The following is a 25,473-nucleotide window of genomic DNA, read 5'->3' as shown; positions in this document are numbered from 1 at the left end:
TGCAGAGAGGAACCATCGAGACGTTCCGGTAAATACATGCTGCTACCAAAAGACAATACTAAACCGTTTGAGGCGCTTTGTGAGCAGATGCGTTTCGGAGGAGGTTGGCTGGTGATCTATCAGCATCACAATCACAAAGAGAACTTCAACCGAAGTTGGATTGAATACCGCAACGGTTTCGGAAGTCTCGATGATGAGTTTTGGATGGGTTTAGAAAGGCAGCATCAGCTTACATCTTTGGGACCATATGAGATGCTATTGGAGGTAGAAGATTTCGATGGGAACTACTTTTATGGGCGTTATAAGAGGTTCGAGATTGGCAGCGAAACCGAGGACTACATGCTGAAGAAAATTGAATACAATAACGGAACTGTTGAGGATTCGGTGAACATGCAGGAGGGCTTGAAGTTTTTAACCTACGATCGGGACACCGATGGTCAGAAAAACTTTGCCGCTCAATACGGGGAAGCATGGTGGTGGTTGATATCGGATTCATACGAAGAACAGCGGGTACAGGTGGTTTTCTCGCGAATGATGATACGAGAAATAATCGAGTAAGCACTGTTGTTTGTGCTCCAATATGTTGCAGAGAAATAGAATAAATCATATTTTTGCACCAGGATTTTGGAGTTAATTTTATTCATTAAATTTAGGTTGATGAGAATAAGAAAAGGCTCCAACTTATATGTATGTAAAGTACGAGGTTTCACTAAAACTGATGATGTGAGAAATGCTGTCTGAAAATTAAATCCGAGCGAAGAACTCCCAAACAACAAATGAACGCCTTCGCTATAGTTTCTTTAGATCTATACTGACTTATTGAACATGGAAACTATTGAAGAATAATATCGATAACTCAATTTATCGATTAAACTAATCACTTTTACGCCTAGTTTTATACTCATACTTACGAGTAAGGCCGATCGTTTCTGATCGGTGATCATCAGCATTTCATCGCTATGAACACATACAAGGCAATTTGCACCGCAATCAATTCCCATATTCTCTCTTCAGAAGCGGCGTATTGTTTTAGTAAAGATGAGCTCGATCGTTCCAAATGTCAACATCAATGCTGTTCTGAGAAAAGTAGTCCTTAGCTGCATCTCGGCGCGTGGCCATGAATAAAACACTTCTTGGTAACTAACTATCAATCCAACCTATCGGAATATGCTGATACCCTTCTTCAGCAACTGATTGTCGGTATATTTATATGAGTCATACATGAAGCGATTTTCAATATAAAGCGCGTTGATTTGCAAACTGATTCATTTCCGTCCCGACGATCGAGTGAGCGACAGCCATGTATAGGCGCGTTTGTGAAGTGATGTTTGTGCTTTGCTTGTTGGTGGTGGCCGCCGTGTGTGGAGCAAAAAATGGTTCTCAGCCTTTGAAAAATGAGAACGAACTGCAATCCACCAAGCTGGACCAGATACGGAGCTATCTTATGAAAATGGATTTGGTAATGAAACAGCAAAGTCAAAAACAGATGCAACAGCAAGCTCTTTTGGATGATCTTCTGTGGGCAGTGAACCAGCTCAATGAGGTGTTAGGTCGCAATATTACGTTGTTGCGGCGTCAAACGGAGAGCATTCTCATGCAACAGAGTGCTTGCAGTAATAATGAACAGCTGCAGCTGAATAATTTGATTCGATCCTGCAAAGAGAAGCGCTCAAGTCGTTCCGGTAAATATATGCTTCTTCCGGAAGCCAATATTGAACCGTTTGAGGTGCTTTGCGAGCAGTCAAGTTGGAGTGGAGGTTGGTTGGTGTTCCAGCAACGGATCGATGGCAAGGAGGACTTCAACCGAGGTTGGGACGAGTACCGGAATGGCTTTGGAAGCCTCGATCACGACTTTTGGATGGGTTTAGAACGGTTGCATCAGATAACCTCCTCGGGATCGTACGAGATGCTAGTGGAGCTGAGAGACTTCCTGGGAAACTACGAGTACGCGTGGTACAAGGAGTTCGAGATTGGTAGCGAAGCTGAGGACTACTTGCTGAAGAAAATTGTGTTCAAAAGTGGATCGGCTGGTGATTCGCTGACCCAACACAAGGGCTTAAAGTTTTTGACCTTTGATCGGGATACTGGTGGTAAAAAAAATTTTGCCGCTGAATATGAGGGAGCATGGTGGATGCAAGAAGGACATTTTTCCCATCTCAATGGAAGGCGCTTAATGGATGCTGGCCCTAAATCCATGTTCTGGTATTCACACAAGGAAAGCGAGGAGGGAATGGCTGTCTCGCGAATGATGATTCGTGAGAGCGAATCAGAAGATAATGACGATTAAATCAAAAAACCATTAAGTTGATAATTGCAAGTGCAATGTTGTGAAACAAACGTTTTGATAGTGTGTTTAAAATAAAACATGTTTACAACTTCGTGGGGTTTACGCGTTGATAAGGTTGTGACGATTATAGCCGCCCAAACCAATGGCTACCAATGCGAGTGGACTCAAAAGTCTTTTATGCCGAAAAAAAGAGCATGAAATAAACCAAACGAGCCTAAGGCCGTGAGTAGCGGGCACCAATTTCGTGCAAAATAATTTCGATCAATTAAAAACCGACATTTGTATGCTCACCCAACACCCAACGCATTCATAAATCCTCATTATCTCGGGCAAATGTCTGCCCACCGTATTTCTCTTTCTCACCCGCGTTTGTCGCGCTTGCTTTCTCTTCCACGTACTGTGCGTTCACAATCTCGCTTTTAATGCAATAAATTTCATCACTTCATTCTAACAAGCGGCCCAGGCTGCTGGTTTACACCAACCGGATCGGTTGTAAAGTCGGACATTTTTCTTGTTCCCTTCTCCCGGGCAGCGAGCCTGGACAACTTCGGCAATCGGTTAGCATCCGTGGTCCTGTCCATCTCACTAGCGCCATCCATTTCGGTGAATCCCGAGGTCGGAAAAGTGAGGGAAAAATTATGCGAATAAATTCCGCTCGAAGATAAAATACGTAACGCCGCTTTAAAATGGGCTCCCGGAGCGGAGGCGCGCGCTAGTAACAGTCGCAATCCCGCTTTTCGCCTTGATGATAAACGAATCGTGTCTTAAGTGAGGAAGTTAAAAAGTATCCCCGCTACTGCTCTGGAGAGGGAGACGATCTGTCCGCTGTAGAAGTGCTGCCACTAGTGCTGCCAGGATCGAAGTGCGAATCGGAACCCGGGTCCGGGGTCGAACCGGAGCCAACTCGCCGTCGTCGGTGAAGATGCTAATCTGGAAAACTTTTCCCTCCTTGCGGCCCAACCCGAAGGGCAACGCTAGTGCCGCGGCGCATCTTAAGGATGCTCGCCTTCGGTTTGCGCCCCGCGAATACGCGCCAAGAGGTTTTACAATTTTAATTTATCTACTTTCATTCGTTCTTCACGGACGATTTTCTGCGCAGCACCGTGCCGGTGGGTTCCACCGCTCTGGCTGGTTTTGCTTGGGGTGGAAAATTCGTTCGTTTTGTTCATTTGGAGAAAATTTATCCTCCCTTTCACGCGGGCTTTAGCCTGTTGGTTTGCCGGGACCGACCGGTGGGGATTGACTAATGGCGACGTTACAAGTGATAATAACATGGGGTTTGTTCTCGTGTACGAGGAGCAGGAGACTGAGCCAGGAGTGTTTGTGTGCTGGTTTGTGCGGGAAAAAAATAACAAGCAAACTTATTTGAAAGAGTAGGATTTTACTTGAAAACATGCGAATGTTTAGTGTAGAAAGTTTTGTTTGCAACGTTTTTTTTTTGGACGCTAAAGCTCATCGAATATTCAGTGGTGAGTAGTTTTGGCGCAGATAAAGCAGGCTGTGGGAATAGTAGCAGGAATAAAAGGTCATAACATGATTTTTTCAGCCTTATCAACTCCTACTTTCGCAGAAAAATGCAATCAACAAGGTCATGTTCTGGCGTTTTTCTTCTTTATCTTCGTCTTCTTGTTTCTAAAAAAAAACAGAACGCTTCATTACTGAAGCACAAAACTAAAACCACGCGCTTTTGTACGGCCTGTCCCGGGCAGTGATAGAAATACAACAGCGATAACATTTACCTCGGCAAATGATTACGTTTGAGCCCGTTTGGAAATTTCTGTACCGAGTAGTCTCGGTCCATGTTTACGCGACTGTTTACGAGCCGTAGCGGAAACGTAAAACGTTCATGTCTATCGTCGATGGTTAATAATAAAACACGGCGCCTAAATTATGCATGTACCAGCTCTCGAGGCAGAGATGAGTGGAGCTTTTATTTAGGTATTAGTTTTTTTCCCTCCTACGTTGGTTTTTCACCCCCCACTCGAGAGGGATCTGCTGGATTTGCTTCTGCCCCGTCCTAGTTTCTTCTTCGCATCCCAGGTGAGCCTTGAGCTAGTTAAATTGAGTATTATTTGGCCAATTTATCTCGATGTTAAAATGTGTTTTTTCTTCTCCTAGCTCGAGTTTAAAGTGGACCGTAATCAGTTGAATTTGTAAATCGTGAAAAACACAGACGTAAACGAGGGCAAGCTGCTGCACGTTTCTGGTCCAGAAGCTGCTGGTTGCTGGGTTTGAGAAATATATTTTTTTACGATTATTAGTAAATTTGCATATAGATTTCGAGCAGGCGTGCCGTGCCGGGAAACACACGGCACTGGGCGTGATTGGATGTGCGAACCATAGGCACTCATTACAACGGTCTTACTTCGACCAGAACGCCTGGATGGCTGGGAGGGATTTTAAGACAAAAAAAAACAAGCATGAACAGCGTCTCGGGAAGCGAGCGTTTTTCCACCTTTTCCTAGAAAATTCCCTCACATTTTCCACGGATCCACCCGGTTCGAGGACGCCTCCATCACCACTAAGGGGAATGGCGAAAAACAACAACGTCTAACGACGGAAAGGGATGTTTCCAGCTCGGATGAAGCTTCTGAAAAGCGCTTGCACGTGCGGAGGAAAATTGGCCCAGCAAGACTCAACCTTCCGGCTTCACCGTAAGCCCAACCCGTGGTCGTTCAGCTGCGGTGCGTTTGCATAAAACATTTACAACTGAAACGACGAAAAGCAACACCAAATGCCGATGATGACGGTAAGGATTATGGTGATAGTACCGGTGTTCATTCTGGGCCGTTTGGTCGGAAGCAAGCGCACCATTCGGTGCGCTGGTAGAAATGGTGTTCATTTCCTGCCATGGCAACTCGCCCGCTGTTGGGAAGAAAATATTGTGAAATATTACGCTCGCAAGCAGGCTCATCCAAGGCGGCTGGGATGATGTTCCGACGCCTGCACCGATCGGGCCCGGCTCCGTCCAAGTAGGCATTATTAGGATAGATTAATTTCAATTTATTGTTAAATCAGCTACGACGCGCGACGGCTTTCCCGTCGGTCCCCTTTACGCAACTACGATCAGGGGGTGAAACTGGTGTCGAAGTCACCCGGGTGGCCTTTTCCCGACCACCGCACTCGCCAGAAGACGCCAGCGCATCCCTTCCAGATCGAGCGCGAGGGCGAATAAATCATCAATTATTTACGATAAATTGAGTTGTTTTGTTTTAGGCTCAACGCCCCTGCGTCTTAGCGTTCACCGCTGAAGGGCATGCGGGCCGGCTCGGGGTGAGAGCGGGGGGATAATTGAATTTTCTCGTCATTTCATGATTTATGTAGTGGAGCTAAATGTTCGACTAAATGACTGTCCGGCCGGTTGGGCTGAACACTCCGCAAAGGCACTCGTCCGGCGAGTGCGACGGCTGGACAGTTTATCAATTGCGTATAATGTTTGCGGTTTTGTGACAGCGAGAGACCCACGGTGGGAAGACGGATTGGCATGAGCCAAACGGGGAAAGCGGTTCGTGGGGAGCTGGGCGTGGGAAAGCGAAAGGTCGTTGGGAATGCGAAAGGTGATAAGAGATGGACGTGGATGGACGAGTTTCTCGTGCGCACAACTTCTAGGTGAGATGAAACCGTAACTAACTTGGTTGATGTTTCTTGACCAATGTTCGTATTTCGTTTTGCGACTTTATTCATCTGCTAAATTATTATCAGCTTCATCGGTGTGGAAGTGTTATTTAATCTTTTTTTTTAATCAAAATATAACAAAACAAGGTCGCATTACCACTGATTGAGCCGCGGACAAATTACCTATTGGCAGCTGAAATGAAATCGAATTCGCAAACGCGCGATAAATCAAAATAATCTCATTGATTTTCGCTTCACACCTCACCGCTTGTGCACGCTAATCAGACAAATGGGTGGTTTTTATCGATATAATACTTTTTTTTTCACTCACCGATTTTTTTTCTTCCTCTCTCAGCCCCATTCAAATGAGCTCGCATAATGCAAAATTATAAACGCGAAAAAAAGCTGGCAATTAATTCGCTCCCGCTAGTTTCTGACATTATTTCCCGTATTTGCGTAATGGCACCCGACTGCTGCCCCTTTCTCGCACCGGATAATTTATGTCCCCTACCCACCGGAAGTGGAACGGGAGTTCATTTTAAAGCGACTAATTATTTTGCAACCCCTTTACGGGCTTTTTTTTTCGTTAGAAAACTCTGATGGATAGTACCCGTGGACGGGCGGCGGAAAAGCGGAATGAGAAAAAAAAGAACGAGGACGAAACAAAGCACATAAAAAAAAATAAAAACAGCCCTTCGTGACACGGTTCCCAGCCCGGAAGTGCAGTCGCGCGTGTGGATGCACCAATTGCGGTGCTAATTATTCCGGAACGACAGCACGTAAGCAGGTAATAAAAAGCCATAAAACAATTTTCTCGCAAAAATGATATACTGAAATGAGCCATCGTTGCGTCCCGGCAGTAATTTCGCGTTTCCAGCTTTTTTCCCCCCTCCCTCAGCTCGCATCCCACCCGTCGATGGCCGCGTCGTCCTCGTCCACGTGGCGTACGTATCCTGTGTGTGTTTTTTTTGTCCTTTTATTTGTTGCTCTCCTATCACTTTTGTTTTTTTTTCCTTCTTCAACCAATCCTCCGTTGTCACATATCCTTGCCAGCCCTTTGCACCGGTTTCCAGTGAAGTAATAATCCAAGCTTTTGGTGTCACATTTGCTACAAACAACTGAACACGGCAAACATGCGCATCCTCCTCGGTGACCGGTGACATTGGCGACGTGCAAACGTGGCTTCGCTTCGTGCGCGTTACCGCGTGCTCACGTGCAGGAGCATAAATTAAAAATAACAATAGCGAGCGCCGGGTTCGGACTCGTGGCGCATCCTTGCACAGCGAACCACTCATTTGCTCATTTTCACCCTGTTTATTTATTTACGCTTATCCGGGGCCGCTCCCGTTCGCTGACAGGATGATCGCGCGCGTTGAGTCGACTGATGCGCGTGTGTATGGGTGGGTGGATGGGTGGCAGACGAGCCCCCCACCCCCGCCGTTGACAGGATATTGGGACCCGCTTGCCTGGTGGCAGGATATTACGGTCGACCAGCCCATCCCTCGGTGCACCGTTGGCTTTCGGTCGTCATAAGCCGGTCATGATCCGGGACCGTGAGCCAGCGAACGGAGAGTGGGAGTGGGTATCCTTTTTTGCCTCTCTCTCTTTTCCCTTCTCTCTCCTTTTGTCTCAATGCCACATCAATGCCTGAGCCTCGACCGCAAATCTAGCTGGCTGTCGGACGCCGGATTGAAACATGAGCACGTGCGCGAACATGCCATCGTGGAATGGAACGCATTGTGCCATTTTGGGCCAGTTTTTTTTTGTTGGTTGCTCACGTTTTTGTTTTTTGAGAATGAATTTTATGCACGTTTGTGGGGGGGGGGGGGAGGGGGTGTTTGGGTTTTGATTCCGTTGCGAGTGATTCATCGCATCGCTGGGGCAAGACAGTTCGGCGGCGGTTTTGAGCAAACGTTGACGCGTTAATAGGCCACCGGGAACATGGTTTCGGGGATCAATTATCGAGCCGTTTCGTGTTCAACAAAAAAAAAGGTACACTATAGGGAGGATAACATTTTTCATATGCACGTAATCTCTTCTTTGCGCTTTTGCTCTGCTAAAGATTAATTAGCCGGCTGAGCCAAACCTTTGTTTTTATTTTTAAATACCATTTCAATCAAGAGCGGAAAATTGTACACCTTTTCGTCCGATTTGGAAATGAGTTGCACACAAACGTGTGATTTTTTTAAGGCTTATTTGGACGCGCGCTTTCATGTAGCACATTTTATTTGCTTCCACTTTGGTGTTGCATTTTGATGCATTGCACAATATTTGACTTAATGCCATTGATAGTGAACCGTTTCTATTGCATTCTCTCACTTAACTGTTGACGTAGCATAGCTTATGCATTTATTGATGAATGTCATATTTTTCTTTCCATACGCTTCGCACCACAATAGCGTTTTTGTGTGGCGCGTTGCAGTCAAATACAATTAAAGGCTGTAAAATAAAATCTAATTGGCTTGCTAAACGGATCGTTTTTTCAAGAGAAAACCTGTTAAATATCCCCAGAAAATGAAACGCGACACATTCCACGCGGGAAGACCGCTTTCAATCCGTCCAAATTGGATCATATTTCAATCGGGAGGCACTCGATCGGGATCGATTTATTTCCGCGCTTTCGTGGGTGTGTGTGTGCTTTTTCCCTCCCCACTCGCAGCACCCCACGTGACCGCCCATGATCACGCGTTTTTTTTCGAGTGACCACCTCAAGTGACGCGGTCCGTTTCCATTTAATTCATTTATGGCCAATGCATTTGAGCGATTGGCGCTCATTAAAACTTTAATTGGAGCGCGGCCCAATAAATCAATTATTGAAGTATCATTAAGCGCCGTATTTATCAAATATTTGGCCGTTCCTGTTGCTCGTGAGCCGACTGCGGGCGCTCTCGTTTGTGCGCAAAATGAAAGCGGCCCTTGAATGGTTATTAATGCTAATATTAGCGGGTGATTGATGAATTTTTCTTCCGTCGCGTGCTCCCGCAAGCAAATAACGACGATACGATACGGCGAGCCCATTATGGCGCTGGGTGAAGTACGCCTGAGAGCCAACCTTGTTGCGAAGCTGCCGTGGGTCGAGTACCATTATTCGGATTTTCGACTCTAAAAACTATTAATAGAGCTAATCCAGCTTTTGGAGATTGATGAATTGTTTGGGAGTTTGATCGAAAATGCCAAAGCCCAATTTGTGTGGCTGAGGTAAAATGCGATTTAGAAATTCACAGCACCCGGATGTCACAGGCCGGAAAGTTATTAAATTCCTGTCCTTGATTTAAAACGCCTAGTGCAAGCGAGCTACCAGCTGCAGTGGTTCGTTCGGACCAGTTTTAATTAACAGCAATGTACTTTCTTTCCCTTTGCGCGTTTGTTGGCGTTGCATTCAATTTGTGCCGTTTTATTTCCAGTGCTCACTGGTCCTAGAGAAAGGCGTGCCCGTTGGTTGTAAAATTACTGTTTGCCCAACCTTTTCCTAATCGCACGGTACAGAGGGCCAGGATAATTTAGGGGATCGGTTCGGTAGCATGCACAACACGCTCGCTTTGACCCCACGCGCTGCCCAGTGTCGTTCGATCGAACTTTTCCCGAGAGTTCCCGTGAGTTTCGAGATTTTTCCGGTGCAGTTACTTTCAGCAATGTTGCCGAACTGGGAGCATACTCGTGCGCGAGGTGGAACGCTGGGAAAATAAAAGGCGAAAAAGATGGCTGGGAAACAGGGGCCACGAGACCGGTAACGTAGCGTGGTCAATTAAAATAAACTGATTGGGCTGCCGAGGGAACGAGAGAGAGCGATGATTGGCATCGGTGATTGGCATGGTTTTAGATTGGCCAACGTCAAACGCCGGTACTGGTTGAACGGGGTTTCAGGCGTTGGTGGTGCCAAACGAAACGGTATTTTTTGTTGGCGCTTAAAGCGTGTTTTTCGTGCTGGTAATATTTTTCCAGCTTTGGAGTAATTTTACGCTAGCAAAAAGTAAACACTTTTGGCATATTTCTGGTGTACCAATCGATTTTTCTCTCGCTTTAAATTACGACTAGATTTCGGTGAAGGGAAATGTAAAAAAAATACCAGCAAAAAAAGGAACTTTCGAACGCTCGTGACGCGAAAGTTAAACACGCTTCCAAGCTCACCGGTGGCATGTGGGTTAGTTATCGGTTAGTGCGGTTTGGGCTTATGCGTTACATGTGGTGCGCTTCAGCTTTATGATATTTGCTTGTGCTCATGCGGGCTGCATTGCTACGTGGTGCTTGGTGGCTGTTCACTCACTCCTCCACGCAAGCGTACGCGCGCACGTTTCGCCTGGTTTCGCCACGCGTTTACGGGTCGATGCGGGTGATGCTAGCTTCCCGGCCGAAGGTTGCAACCCGCGCGCTGGTGTTGTTAATTCGACCGAAAATTTGCGGTCGCGCTACATGCAATCGCACGCAGCACGCAGTTGCAACGAGGCCCGATGGGCTGGGAACTGGTTTTGCAATTTATACCCCGGCACAGCCCATAAGTTACTGGACCATTGCCAATCCGTGGGCTGCTGCCGGGGTCTTCCGGGATCGATTCGAACGAGCGGATATAATAATCGCTTCGAAAGAATGGCCACGGACGGCGCGCAACGGCGATGCGGCCTCCGGCGGTCACCGTTTATCGGTGTTCGGAATCGAGCGTTGACAGTGAATCGGTGCGTGCCGCTCGTGTCAGTTCGCTGATTCCGGAATGTTAATAATGTCACCAATTGGAAAATAATTACACTCATTGGGTGGGCCAATGCAGGCTCGTACGGAGCGGGTGGCATCGGAATCGATCGACAGCAATACGACACTGCAGGCGCAGTGATGTCCCGTTCGAGGGGCTAATTTGAATTTATGAGCCGTACCCGGTTGCTGGCGTTAGAGTCGAGTGCCCACTCGATATGGCACTGATATATAAGTCCGGTCTCGAAGGGGTCTTTTCGGGCCGGGTGCCGGGAAATTGATCCCTCAAGCTCGATTTCGTGTGTTGGGTTGTGTTGCGCTTTGGCATGTTGAATGCAATTGGATATGATCAAGAGTGAGATACATTTTCGTATGACTTTCTGGATAATGCAGTTGAAGCGTTTTTGTCAGTAATGCAAAATTGATAAAGAAATGATTAAATAGGAAAAAAAGGTGTAATCATAATTACTGTTTTGTTGAGTTGTTATCAAGTGCACGCTTTTATTCTGACAGGAAAACAAGACTCCCTAGTTTGTGATCTGTCAAAACGAACAAAAACTCACTAGCATAGCTTACTGTGACGAGATTCAGCTGTCAAACATGCTTCCCCTGCACCGATGGAGGCGCCTGGTGTTTTACTGTGGAGCCCCTGATGGAGGCGCCTGGTGGTTCACTCTGCAGTTTATTAAACGGCAGCCTGATCATGATGCTGATTGATGTGATTCAATTTACATGCGCGCTTTCAAATGCACAACGATTTGCTGGTGTAAAGCTGAGGGAATTACACTCGTACCAGCGCGCGCTGCCACGTGAATTTATTTAATTTTGCCTGACAGAAAGTGCACGCGCGTCGGTATGCGATTGAGCACGAAATGAAATTTATTGTGCCACTGATGAGGCCATGCATAATTTAACATGCGCGCTCGCGGAATAGATAATGGATAATCAAAATGCACACACGAGCTGCCGGTGCCACCGGAGTGCCCATTTAAAATGCCGTTTCCACCGAATGCGACGGATAATTTGCACCCCGGGAGGGCCCTTGATGGAGCGTAAAAAAGGGCGGACCTTCATTTTCGTTCTCGGCTGAAGCCTACTTAATCCGCTGCTAGCTATCAAGCGCAGCAGTTCGAGCCTCGGAGCGGTAGCGTTCGATTGGCAGCACCGGCCGCTGCGGTACCGGTGCAACAACAAATAAAACCAATTAATGCCACCAGATTACGGCACTTATTGCCACTTGTACCCGTAGTGTCGTACACGACAATTCGATCAACCCGCCGGTGAGTGTTTTGCTGGTGAGCCTGGTTAAATTGTGGTGCCCGAACGATGGCCAATCGCTAGCGGACTGCGGTAGGTCCCGGGAGCTCTTGATGGGCGTGCGAAAAGAGTAGGAAAGCAATATATAGAAAAAAAAACCTCTCGTTGCTCTTCCGTCAGCTGCATCGCGGGCAATATCTGATCGACGAAAGTGTGAAGCTTAAATTTATTGCATCATTTATCAGGCTTCGAAGTGCAGGAAAAACCACGGTACGAGTAAGACGCGTCCCCCCTGAAAGGTGCGTTCAATGGCTCCTGGCCGGCGGGTCGGGAAAATGGCGAGTGACATAATCAGCGCCACCGGCCGATGCAGTTGGTAATCGAATTTGTTTGTCACTTCTCGGTCGTGTGGTCGTGCCGGTACGGGACCAATTCGGTGCATTTGCATTTTAGCTCCCCGTGGGAGATGCAGACGCCTGGTGGAATGGAAAGTAGAATGCTCGCTACAATAAAAGAAGACTGATGTAGCTTCATTATCACGGAACCATCTGTATGGAGGGCGTTGGGGGCAGCTGAACGTGATTGAACCACAAATTTATAGGGGGTTTTTCCCCCTATTGGCTTGTGGTGCCAGTCGAATTGGTCGAATTACTGATGCCACATGTGTCCAATGGGGTTGAATGACGCGTTAAAAAAAATAAAAATAATTCCATTTCATTCCAACAAGATCAAAGCAAAGTGTTTACAGCAGTTTGATTGTGTTTAAATTTGAGTAAAAACACCAGCAAAGTGGAGAAAAAAAATCACTCACATAATAAAATGCAATTCGCACAACACTTTTAGAAGGATGTGCCGCTTAATAACGACCAAAAGCAGGTACAAAATATGCTGCAGCTTCCTGTTTACGTTCATGAACGTGTACATTTGCGCAGTAATAAACGCTTTCTTTTGATTTCGTTCATTAACTCCAAAAAAAAAGGGGAAGGGGCTAATGAAAAATGCTGATACTCTGTCTGCTGGACGAGCTAAAACGCTAGCCCTTCGGAGATTGGTGTGGTTTCGCATAATTCAACGCGATGGCAAATCTACCATCCGCTACACTGTAATTAGCGCTCTCGTCGTCCTGCATGCCGACGGGGAAGTTCGCCCTACGGGAATGAACGTTCGCATGTCATAAATTCGTCCCTTTGAGTGGGGGACCGATCGCATCAACGCCCAAATGTCCCGCCCGTAAATGGTTCCTGTGTCTCGAGGGATAGCTCCCTCAACAGATAGAGAGAGATAGAGAGAACGAGATAGACCGACAAAGAGAGAGAGAGAAAGAGACACCGCAGTGTTGAAAATATCATTTACACATACCACAAAACAAGCTTGATTACAATGTCGTCCGTTGGGGAGTTAAATCATTCGAGGCCACCCTCAAACGGCGTCCGGTTCGGTGTATCCCTTTCAGGGCCACGGGCAATACACGCATCCCAACAAAGCCAACAAAGGCAAAACAATCATGCGGATAGCAAAAATAAAAAAAAGTGGAGCCTCAGGCAACCCGTAACGAACCCCTTACGTGGGGGGAATGAAAAATCCGAGTATGAAACGAAAAAGCAAAATAAAAAACACACAAAAGGACACACAAAGCAGTCGCATCCGAAAGTCCTCATTCCAATCGGCGGGAGGACAATGATTCGTCGGTTGGAGAGTTTGGCTTCTGATTTGGGGGGGGGGATGAGTGGTTTTAATTTTATGAACCAAAACGGCGTAATGTACGGTGCCCGGAAAATTCAGAAGCCATCGGGCACAACCCCATTTAAGGCAAGCGACTGGCTGGCAGGTGGTTTGGTAGGCATATTTTACATAGCCATACATTTTTTTTGCGTTTCACCGAGTGTTTTAAAACATAAAATGCCATTTAAAATACCCTTCCCGCTGGATGGTGGAAACAAAGAGCAACAGCGTTTTTGCGCATGTGTTTCACCGGATAGGGACACATTTTGTCCGGCAAGTGGTCCGTTTAGCCTGCCATTCGGGAGGTCGATTGTCCGGCAAAAAGGTACCGATGGATTAAACGTCATGCAGTAACGCCTAACAAAAGATGCACCATCCACGCGGCGCGAGCAGGAAAATCAATGTCCTTCGCCATTCGCCTCCATTGTGGTGTCCCGAGGGTGCAGGGAAATTTATTATAAATGCCTTCCGTCCGTTCCGTCTTCGAGGGCGAACAGTGTGCATTCCAGCAGCGCGTTCCTGCATCCCCACCCACCAAAGGACGATGGGTGAATTAGAAAAGTCATTACCATATTTCATTATGTATGATAATTTTACTCGCTCGCCTCCGTTCACCGAGCGCGCAAATAAATTGTAATTTAACGGGTGATGAAAATCAACACTTTCGTGGTCGGTCCGGATCGGTTTGCCGAGGTGGTCAGCGTTTGTGTGCTCTCATTCCCCCTTTAGCCCGGAAGTGGGGCCAGCGAACAGTGAACATGCAGTTCACCCCGGCCGGATATTGTGATGCCTATATTGTCTGCTGCCGTTTGCCGATCCCAGTTGCGTACTCCACCTGCCCGGTTTTAGGTGCAGTAGTTTGGGAACTCAAACAGCATCCCCGGTGGAACGGGCCCGAGGCCGTGTCTGGGGGAAGTTCGTTAAAGGTTTCGGTGAAGCGTGTAAATTTCTCTACCACCCGTACTTATCCTTTTGCCGGGGTGGTAGTGGTGCTAATGCCGGCAGCGCATGGTTGCAGACCCATGCGGACAAACTGGCAGGAGGGGATTTTTTGCGGTAAGCATTTGATGGCTTTTGGGGGCACATTTTTCCAAGTGCCACTTGTGGGGTTTTGAAGTTGTAATGCGCTGTGGTGTTTAGGCTCTCTCCTTCGTTTTTTGTTGTTGTCGCCTGCTCTCACGCCAAACAGGGGGCCACCTATCGTCGACGGGGCACCATGGCATGGTGAAAATTGACTTTTAAAGCAGGGTAATGATATGGTTCCAGTGCGGTGCGCAATTTCGTATGCCGGTATGCCTTTGAATGTTGGCATAAAAATGCACTTACGGCACAATGTGCGTCCTGTTTGGAGCTGGAATTAGCCCGTGTGGAACAATTTCAAACGCTGGAAACAAGAGCTGGTTTTAGAGCAAATAGGTATAACAAATTTGCGTCAACGCAAACAAAGCGCTGTCAAATCGTTGACAGGTACTACAGCGCCTACTAAGGGATTTTCGTTCAATGTTTATGTTTTAATTGAAGTTAATAGGTACTTACGGGAATGTTGTAAAAATATGTTTTTATATGAGTAGTGAAATTAGAATCAGAAGCAATTAATAAACATTCTCTGTCATGTGAAAAAAATTTCCTCAATCTTTAATGTTAACTATGTAGGACATAATTCAAAGGCCATTTCTCAGGACTGTTAATTAGTTCCTAATGCGTTTCCGAAAACATGTGGTGCAATCTACGCTAAACGGCATTCCATCAAATGACAACTAATTGACTCAGCAGAATGTATAACTCGCCCACGAGTACAGTTATGCACTCTATTAAATGCATCGCTCCCTTCATTGTTCGGGTTATCCAATTTTTTATCATGCAATAACTCGAACGTTACATCACCAGGGCAGCTTGGCGTATGTTCAGCCTGTTTGAAGGCCAATTATTCATCTCCAAAAAACAAAAACCGAAAAGAAATCTCACCTCCCCCAAAACTATGCACTACCAGATGTTGCCGATGCGCGCGAACAGCGCTCCGGAATGTGGGCCCCCCATTGTTCGCGCATTGTCCACGCGATTGTTCACCGGAATCCCGTTCAGTGCGCTCATTGTTCACTGCCCACACTAATCGGCGACTTATTAATTAGGTGAGTGCGAACGTCCAAGCCAACGCTCGCGCGCAGATCGACAGGATGGAATGTCCATAGCACAAGTCCGTGTGCTCGACCGGCAACCGGGTCTGGCTATCGCTTTTCACCTCACGCGGGTGTCCCGTTTCGGTTGACGGGCGCATTCAATTGACTTCAGCGAAAATGGAATGTCATTAAATTTCCAGATTACTTTTTCGCGCGGCTCACCCGCACAAGCACCCACCCGTTGAATATGGTGCGCTTCGGTTCGGATGGACTTTTCCAATGGATACGAGCGTATGGTGACGAAAATGGGTGCGAAAAAAGTCGTGGAAAAGTCACCGACGAGTACGGTGCTGGCACGAGCGTGTTGACCAATGTTGGATCATGTTTTAATACGTTCAATTCGCACACACCCACTCGCGCGTTGAGCTGCTGGCTCCATATGGCGCTGGATGGGAATTTGTAGGATGTCGTTTGTCGTTTTGAGCTGCCAGAAAAAAGCGCCATTCGGGAACTAGCTTGCGTTCATACCTCGCTAGCTCTTCCACGTTTGAATGGGCTATCCTAGCTGGTGGCACAAATGAAGTGCTCCCTAAGCGCGAACCAGGCACGCGCGCACACACGCGCATTTCGGGGGAAAATTAGATGCCCAACGGAGCATTCGGATAGCATAACAGCGGCGATTTGGTTGCACTTTCATCATCGCTAGCGCAATTGTGCACGTGTGCCAATCTCGGCGTGACAGCGATCCACCCGCTTCCGAGTACCCCCGGGGAAGGGAACCACGATTGGGTCAAACTGTTTGTTCGTAATTAAAATGCGTGTTTCAAATAACAATCAATATTGCGGACAGCGAAACTGGCAGCTGCGAAATAATGTCACACGAACCCGGAACACCCGGCGGGCCTCTCGGGGAGTGTTTGGTCAAACATAACGAAGCGAGAAAATAACACTCACCAACGGTCCATTCCATTTTCCTCGCACAGCGCTTCAGCTGGCAACAATTGGTGGCTGGTAAATTTTCTAGTTCCTCATCCAATCCGGCATGTTTTTTGGGACCCCCGAAACGGAGGCGATGAGTGACGCCGGAAGGGTTACACAATTTTTGGAGATTGCAATTTATTGCATTTGCATGTTTAATTGAATCGTTCGCTGGCCGTAACCGTTGTCGCGTTGATTGAGGGGCCCGTCCATCGGCAGCTGGCACCGGCGGTGAGCTGCTTATGAGCTTGAGTGCCGGCAACCACCATGGTTGATGGGCTTCGGTGTGCTTTCGGATTTTGGGGTTGTATGTGAAAATGAAAATTTAAAACCGATGCACTGCACCGGGCAGTGTGGTTGTTATTTTCTTTTAATCGCATTTTAATCACACCCTCCAATGCGGCAGAAAATGAGGGCTGCATAATGTTTTTTTTTCTGTGAACGTGCAACCACAATCGTGTTGCACGTGTTGTTGTGAAAAAGGTTCGTATTTTGTATATAATGCGAATTTTGAGACTACTTTTAGCGCACCCTGAAGGGTTTGCGCAACGCGCGATAGTTGACCCTCAAAAGGTTAACAGTCCCATCGCATAAACCTCTCAACGAGAGGTCCCAGCTGGCGGCGTCTCGGAAACAATGTGCGAACCGTTTTGCCTGTGTGTGGCAATCATTTGATTTTCATTTTCATGAATATTCACCCTGATAAATATGTCTGTAAATCAATTAAACATATGTGCGTATCGTGATGCCCTTTCGGTCGCGTACACAAGTGCATCTCTCGCTCGCTCTCTCTCTCTCTCTCTCTGTCTCTGGCCCTTTGCAGACCATAAACCGGTGGAAATGTCGCTCGAATACGTTCGACAGAATTCACTCGTCCTGCCATTGGTTTCGTCCGTAATCCGCCTGTCAGCCGAATGTAACAATTTGGTTTTCGTGTTGTATTTGGTTAAGCTGACTGCTGTCGGTCGATGCCGCAAGGGATCGCTCGAGGCAGGAGGGGACACTCACACCACCGGAAGGGGACCCCAATTGGACCCGTGTGGTTAAATCAGTTCCAGACATTACCCGATCGGCAGTGTGCCCCTATCGCAAGGGGTGGTTGTTTGCGAGCGGGATTTAAAATTCCTGCGGTGCCCATTAGCGAGAGTGACGTGGTTGTCCATCCGTTATTCTATTAATGCATTCAGCCAAACCGGCCTAACGGTGGGCCATTGCACATTTATTCACCCTCCCCATTTCGCGTGGCATTAGCACTTGTGAATAGGGCGAGGTTCGTGTGTGCGAGCGAATTCCTGTACCAGCGTCAGGTCCAGCGTATTTTGGAAATAAAAATCGAGAGCATTATTTTGTGTCAATTTTGACGTGAAAATAAATTAAATAATCCCATCATTGATCCATCGTCGGCGAAGAGTAATCGAAAAATAATGCCTCTCGTGCACAAACACAGCTGAGAGTTTTATGGCTTTTCATCGCCTTCAGAATGACCTAAAATGAAAACAAAACGAGAGCGGAAAAATGAATCCACCATCCTGTTGACATATTTCCGCGAGCAGAGCCGCAACATTGGCAAATCCCATAACCAATTACGGTGGGAGTCTTCCCAGTGGGAATGGAGGAAATATTAGAACGAGGTTCTTTCGCGGAAAGCTCCATGAGCCCTTGGAAAGGGCGTGGACCAAACGCTAACACAACAATTTGCTGCATTCGGGCTGATTCGGGTAAACAGTTTTAATTATTGTGTGCTTTGTGAATTTAAAACGTCCGCATTCCGCCTGTACGGTTTATTTGTATGTAGCATATGTGCACGGTAGGTTGTGTTCTCGCAGCAGGGAGGTCAAAAAGTATTCACATTGGAAAAAAATTCCAGAGCGAGCTTGTGTTTTTATTCAATCTTTATCCGAACAAATGAATTTATTTGCAGCATTGCAGCATTTTTGACAGCCGATCTTATTTTCAAATCAAAGCATACTTTGATTTAAATAGTGAGCTTTCATCAGCTGTCAAAATAATCCTTTTATATTCCAAACGAATTTATAATTCCTTTCTTCATTTTTTTGTTCTTTACGAGTTATTTACTCTTTGAATGGTTTAAGGCAAAATCACGTATCGGGGCCCTCTTTTACTAGGTCAGGAAAGTTCAGTATTTTTTTAACCACATACACCCTATGCTAAAACCCACGTGGCGGTACGTGCGAAAAGCCAACCCGGAAGCAGAACAGCACCGGAGGCAGAAAACAAACGAATTAATAAAATAATTTAAACTGTTTGAGATGTTGCAAGCAACGGCATGCAGCTCGCCCGGCTGCCAGGATCATCGTGCGAAGTAAAATAAAACCAGTGTTCCCGCGTCCGTGCCAGCTGCATCGTAAAAGAGAACTGCGGACCACGTGGTACGGTGGGCAGCTGCAGTTTCGGACATGCATACGGTGCCATTCTGCAGCAGCCCGTTCCGGGATTGCATTAGCGGACGCAGCAGCACCGTCGCTGGCCGTTGTGGCCGAAAATTTCCTCGGCAAATAAAATTGGAAATAGCTGCCGAGTGAAAAGAGGGGTGGCGAATGAAATCTCTATTCTTTTGTGTGGCACCCGTGGCTGGGGAGTTTCGTTTCTTTTATTTTTTTTGCAACGTTCTCGAGCGCTTTTTATTTGCTTCCCTTTCGACTACGTACAAAGGCGAGTTACAGCCCAGGGCACCCGTGTGGTTGCAACAATCGTGGCGTTGAAATAAATTCGCTCCCTTTCGCTTCGCCGGGCTTTCGCTTCTGGGCCGGCGCGTTTTACGACCGGTGCAGGGACACGGTGTGACCCCTCCGGGCGATGCTTTGCCCACCTGAAAAACCCAAAACTATTAGAAGCTATTTAATTAGTGTTTACTCTCGAACCGGGCTGCGGGAAATCCTCGATTTTCACACACAAACCTTCCACCCCCCCAGGGTGGGTCGGTTTTCTCGGTGCCTTCCGCATTCAATCATGCCAATGGAAGGGAAAATCTTCCACGCGGAAGTACAACGGATGCAGCGCGATAAAGCGAAAGAAGTAAAAAAAAGTGCATGAGAGCAAAAGAAAAAAACCGAGCCACCCAACGGCTCTAGTGGCGCCGCTCGTTGTGCTCGGTAATAATTTCTGTTGGCCCCCGTTTTCCCGGAAGCGATGGTTTGAATGGGGAATTTTCCGCGTGAAAATTCGCTCCCACCAGGCCCAGAGCCGGGATCGTGGATGGCCTTCACTAATTAGACGGTGCCGGACGGTTGGAACCGGTGGCACGGGTGGCACAATCAAACCGGCGGATGGATGGTGCAGTTTAATTTCGCGTGCAAGCAACCCGGCAAGCAATGCCGAAACGGTTGGATTTTAACTTTTCTCAGCTGGTGCCCGTCCGACTCGGTGCCTTTCCAGGCCCGCGAACACTGCAACAGATGTCCGGTTGCGGATCGTGAGGACAGTTTCGGTGTAATTGATTCAACAAAGTAAAATAGATTCGGCGCGCTCGGTAGCACCCGGCAGCGAAGACGGTGCAGCTTGCAGCAGCATGAAATTGGTTCGTTTTACATCGACACAATGCTGATTGAGGTAGTTTGGCAAGCAGTTCTTGGCTTGTTTAAGTCACGAGATGCCCGGGATGCGGACAGTTAATTGGATGTTTTTGTGCCCGTTGGTCCGTGGCGGGATTGTTGCCGGTGGCGCTGCTCCGTTGCGGGGTTTTGGGTGAATTTTAGGGCGAAATCTATCTGCGCGATGAGTAATGGTGTGCCGATAGTTTTATTTATTGCAAAAGTCCTTTTTGTGGAAGTCTTAATTTATGCAAAATAATCAAAAGTGTAGAACAATATTTTGAACTAATGTTAGTCATTGGTTTGAGCATTGAAATATGAATTTCGATTCTAAAGTTCATTTAGAAGCTGTTTCAGGTAATTTCAACAGCTATAATAAAAGCTTTTTTTTAAAGAACGGTCTATGAAAGATTTTAATTTTCTGAAGAAACAATTAAGAAGGTATTTATAATAAATATAACAACATTATCTCGCAGGATTACACGGAATGAGAGAAATCCTCTTTGTCGTCCTTAAATTTCAGTATGTTATATCGTTCTCTCAAAATGTATGTTTTGCAATCATTCTAGAGTTCCTTTTGTATGGTGTTTCCTCCCCAACACCTTCATCATGCTTGTGCTAAGTCTCCAAACCCACCCACTGAACGAATCGATTTCTTCAAAATGCTAATTGTTCCCTCCACAAAGAAGCGCACAATCGGCGCAACGTGCGTTCTTGGCGAACAAAGGCGCACCGGGCGCATTGAGGCAATTGGCAACAAATACTTCAACCTTTCGATAGTGGCAGAACGCTCCTGCGACCGGTTCGGAAGCTAATGTCGGCGCCTAAAACAGCCAGGGTAGCCGTGACACCTTGACGGTGCGCGGGGCTCAATTGCTGGATACGGAGGAAAATAATCCTATTATAAAATTTAATTATTCATGGATTAATTCACAAAACATGTCGCAGCTGTTACCCATCGCCTGGCAGTAGAGGAAGCCCGTACCGGGCGAACATTTGTACCCATTCGGCAGCGGCGCGTGTCGGGAAGCGGAACTGAAGAAGGCAGAAGGTTGTAATAGAAAGGCGAAAGGGATTCCGAGGTGTACCGCGCTGAAGTTTCGGTCAGGGAACCGTTACGGAGCGGAAACCGGCACACGGTAAATGTTCGTGAAAATGGTATTACACCGCCGCTACCTGTCTGCCATGATCATTTCTGCAAATGGGAAGAAAACTAAAACAGATAGGGGGTATTTTAACACCTTCATTCTCGGGCATCGGATGTAACTACCGGTGGGCTCTCCTTTCCACTCCACGTTTACAGGACGGGGCCGGCTGGAGAAGCGAAATAATAAAACCGGTACCGTAACACATTGGATAAATTTCGCTCCTCGATGTGGTGAGAATCGGATGCATGTGCCAAGGTGTGTTTTATAATCGGGTGAAATAATGCCTTACTTTTGGCACGGTGCTTGTGCGCTCACCGATGTCTGCCGTACCGCCGGGTGTCCTTCGTACCGGGACGGAAGGATTTACGGGCAATCACCGCAATATGGCGATGGGGGTTGGGGATCGTTATGGGGGTTTCGTGTTATGCGACTTAGAACCTAAGGGTGATCCGTTGCTCGGGCCAATTCAAGGGAAATGTCGTTAATTGCTAGGTGCTTCGCAAAGCCGATCACAGCAGGCTGGATACAAATGGTCTTGTGGTAAAGGTGGGGCAATTGCTATTGCAGAGTTTTTGTTTTCTAGTTTCGATTTGCTGCAGATGAATTTCCTTATGTATGAATTTTCTAATCTCCTAAGGAATGTACAGCAATTGTTTTAATTTTCTTTAAAAATTATTCAATTGACAATCTCCAGAATATACTGGTTGATCGTCAATGCGCATAAGGCCATAGTCATTTATTATTTTAATCAAGTCTACCAGAGTCAGAGGCTAATACTGTTCCAGACCTTCCCACAGTGTGAAGCGGTCTATTAACACAAACACAACCAACTCCTCTTATAAAGACATCGCCTGAAGCCCGTCGGCTGAATGGGTAATGCTTTGTAAACATGCGTACTTTTCAGATCAAAGTACTCGAAGCACCCGATGAGAGTGCAGCTGTGCTGCGATCGGAAAACCAATGCAAAACATTTCGACCTACGGGCAAGAAGGCACATCCGTGGCTTGAGAAAATCAGATTATGCCGACAGCTGCATAGAAATATCTCCGATTGGTGATAGCCCAGCAATGGTTGGATTCATCAAAGCAAGCATCGCCTAACACAACACAGCTGGTCCATTTTCTCACCCGGTGTTTGCTGATTACTAATCAATGTTTCACCGAGCCAGTGACCGGGTGGCTATTGAACGAAAAGATGAAACAAGTGCGCGTTTGTTATCTCTGCGGCAAGCGCACAAAAAGCTGGCTGACCTTTGGTAAACACGATGGGACTTTGATTGCGTAGCTTTAACCGCAGTGCCGGCGGGCAGATGGAGGCGCCCAGCTCGTCGTAGAATAAATTCGAATTCATCGAACCAATTTTCACCTGGCGCTCGTCTCAACGCCGCGAAGCAAATGTTTTTGGAATCAACGCTTGTAATAAATCGATTTGTTTGCTTTTTCACAGCCCGATTATGTTGATGCGAGGGTTGTATTTACATTTTCTACCACGAACTATCCATCACCATGCGAAACGTTTGTATTAATTACCTTTTTGATGCGAAAATTTCCACGTAGGATTACAGATGTGACCAAAAAGATCGCTCCATCAACATTGCTGCATTTTTGCGAAGGCCAGTAAATTTTTGTTTTAGATCTCGAGCTCTCCCTTCCGTACAAATTAGGTCAATTTCCATGAATGTACTGTCCGTTGGCCTAATCAGGTTACCGATGCGTGGAATGAAAGGTTGCTATAGCAACAGGAATGAAGCGCGCTAGCATCGAATGTCAGAAGTTTCGATGGCTCGAACCACCTTTTTGTGAAAAAGCAACATTTGATCGCATTTTTTATACTACACTGTTAACCTAGTTTTTTTTTATATCCAATGGTCAGCAAACAATAAATATAAAAAAATCATGCCGCCACTGGCTGGCGTTTCGCCTGCGGACCGATATTTATTCCATAATTTAATTATCCGCGCCTGTGCTCACTCTGATCGGCGTGTTCCTGACGGCACCTCACATGGTGGCGGGAGGTTTTATTTTGATTCCATATATAATCACGCAAATTAATCAGATTCATCGCGCTCATCAAACCTTACGTGATTATCCGGCATGGGCACCGATGCAGTGCGACCGTTTGGTAGAGAAAAAAGTGTGCGTGTGTATATATACGGGAATATTCCGATCTCGCACAATGAATCGGTGAGCCGTGTTTTCGCTGGTGGGCGTAATGTTGGCGTAATGAAATTCACCCCCGCCCTGAAGTAATAATGATCGATGGATCATGCTTCAGAGGATCTCGGGCCAGCATGGGTGCGATGGAAAACGGTGGTAAAACAGAATGAAACGAGCGCAGCGTTTATTTTCTTTCAATTGCGCGTATGGATTTTACGTCGATTTATGGCTGTACTTGCTTTTTCTTTCATCTGTGCAGAAAGAGTGAGAGACAGAGAGAAAGAGAAATAGAGAAAAAGAAAAAAAAATGCAGACAAGAGAATGGGGATGAAAAAAATCCGAATCCTGGCAGTCAAACATATTTGCGAAAGCTACTGAACAGTAAATATAAATTGTAATCAATTTCCCAAACGAAATGCATTCATTTGCGCCCGGGTTGTTTGGCCGAGGCATGGGCTGTGCGAACAGAATTGCGAATGATAAATAAAAAACGCGTATAAAATCAACATTTCAACGCGGGTGCTGCACCGGGGGCACATCCCATGGGGATGCATTTCCGCGGGTCCGAATGAACAACCATAATGCGATTAAGCACCTTCGATTTTACGAGCTAATAAATCCCACCGGCAACGGAGGAAGTTCGCATCGGAAAACAGACAAAGCGAGCCATTCCTGAAATGGAAATGATGGCATAAGTTGCGCGCAAATATACAGCTCGGGTTTGTGTTTGGAAAATGGTGCAAACTGAGTAAAGAAAGCGAATAACTGTTTACCATTTCGGATGTTTCAATAAAGGATCAGCCTGCGCGGTGCCATTTATTACTCGATACATTTCGGTTTATTTTTGCAACTTAACTTCGCCTTACAAGAGCCTGGTGTTTTACCGTGTGCTGGGTCGTTTTGTTTATTCTTTTTCCTCCCATTTTGTTGCGTAATTCTATTCTTCCCCACGCGACGGTGACAATGTGATTCGTCGCGCCCGGTCGTTATCAAAATATAAAATTAGCTAATAACCGACGTTGCGGCCGAACGGATCGGCATCCGGGCTGTCGATTGTGACGCGTTATTCTTGTGTGTTTTTTGTTGTTGTTGCGTGTACGATTATTTCCACTCTTCTGTACAAAAAATCATCCCGAGAAAAAGGAAACACACACACACACGAAACTAATGTGATCCTTTTGCGCGTGTTTTATTTTCCGGCCGACTAACGAGAAATGCTCCCCAATTTGGCACGAAGAACCTCCCGAAGCGAAAAAGAGCGCCAATGTTTCTTTTTGTGGCCGTTTTTCCCCCGTTTTTTTCTTGAGTTTGTCATCTCATTATCGACTCAATTCGCGAACGCATTCGTGTTACACCTTTTTTTGTGGTTTTCTTTACCATGGGATGTGGGTTTGATTATAAGTGTTTTATAAATATGTTTTTCAGCTTCCTGTTATGCATATATATATATATATTTTATCTGTGTTTTTTTTTTCAAATCATCTCCTTCGCTTGTTGCCCTTTTTCTTTGTTTGCTTCTATGCTACGTAACACACCTGCACGCGCCCAACCAGGCATGGCTTTTTGCACGCGCTCTTCGCGTCCTTGATTTGTAAAACGTTTATTGCTTTTTGTCAATTCTCACGATACTTGTTAGCGCGTTTTATCTATTCTACGTTGTGTGTGTGTGTGGTTTTTTTGTTTGCATTACAATATTTTACTTGGGTTTTGTTACTCTCGCTTCACGTTCGCTTTAGCTGCTTTACATTTTGGTGAGTTTTTTGGTTGCGATTTCAAAACGTTTTTTTAAATAAAACATCCTTGCTGGATAAAAAACGAGAGCTGGGGTGAGTTTTCCACGCAATAGAAAAAACATAGATAGCCCTTCTTATGGGAAAAAGTGGAAAATGTTCTCGAAAACCACACCACAACAGCCGGTAGTGGCTGTGAAGTGTTATCTATTTTTTTCTCTTCCTTTCT

At 46.4% G+C, this 25,473-nt stretch overlaps 2 protein-coding genes and 1 long non-coding RNA gene across 3 annotated transcripts; all 3 read left to right on the top strand.

Annotated features, from left to right (window-relative positions):
* Nucleotides 1–77: 77 nt before the first annotated feature.
* LOC128720542 (ficolin-3-like) lies at nt 78–611 on the top strand. The gene has a single exon (XM_053814216.1). The coding sequence runs from the start codon at nt 88–90 to the stop codon at nt 556–558; it is 471 nt and encodes a 156-aa protein (XP_053670191.1). The 5' UTR covers nt 78–87; the 3' UTR covers nt 559–611.
* Nucleotides 612–1,450: 839 nt separating this feature from the next.
* Nucleotides 1,451–2,287, top strand: LOC128727796 (ficolin-1-like). Its single transcript, XM_053821743.1, has one exon. It carries the CDS (start codon nt 1,451–1,453, stop codon nt 2,285–2,287), a length of 837 nt encoding a protein of 278 aa, XP_053677718.1.
* Nucleotides 2,288–4,940: 2,653 nt separating this feature from the next.
* LOC128721044 (uncharacterized) lies at nt 4,941–11,193 on the top strand. The gene is made up of 3 exons (XR_008410770.1): nt 4,941–5,036; nt 6,493–6,689; nt 11,099–11,193. It is a non-coding gene; the product is annotated as an uncharacterized LOC128721044 (long non-coding RNA).
* Nucleotides 11,194–25,473: the final 14,280 nt, after the last annotated feature.

This window comes from Anopheles nili, chromosome 2 (assembly GCF_943737925.1).
Source record: "Anopheles nili chromosome 2, idAnoNiliSN_F5_01, whole genome shotgun sequence".
Classification (NCBI taxonomy): domain Eukaryota; kingdom Metazoa; phylum Arthropoda; class Insecta; order Diptera; family Culicidae; genus Anopheles; species Anopheles nili.
Note: the sequence above shows the minus strand (reverse complement) of the source record. Positions and strands in the feature narration are given on the sequence as shown.

Bases quoted from the DNA above. Each gene is read 5' to 3' on its own strand.
- LOC128720542 (XM_053814216.1), top strand. From the start codon at position 88: ATGCGTTTCGGAGGAGGTTGGCTGGTGATCTATCAGCATCACAATCAC.
- LOC128727796 (XM_053821743.1), top strand. From the start codon at position 1,451: ATGGATTTGGTAATGAAACAGCAAAGTCAAAAACAGATGCAACAGCAA.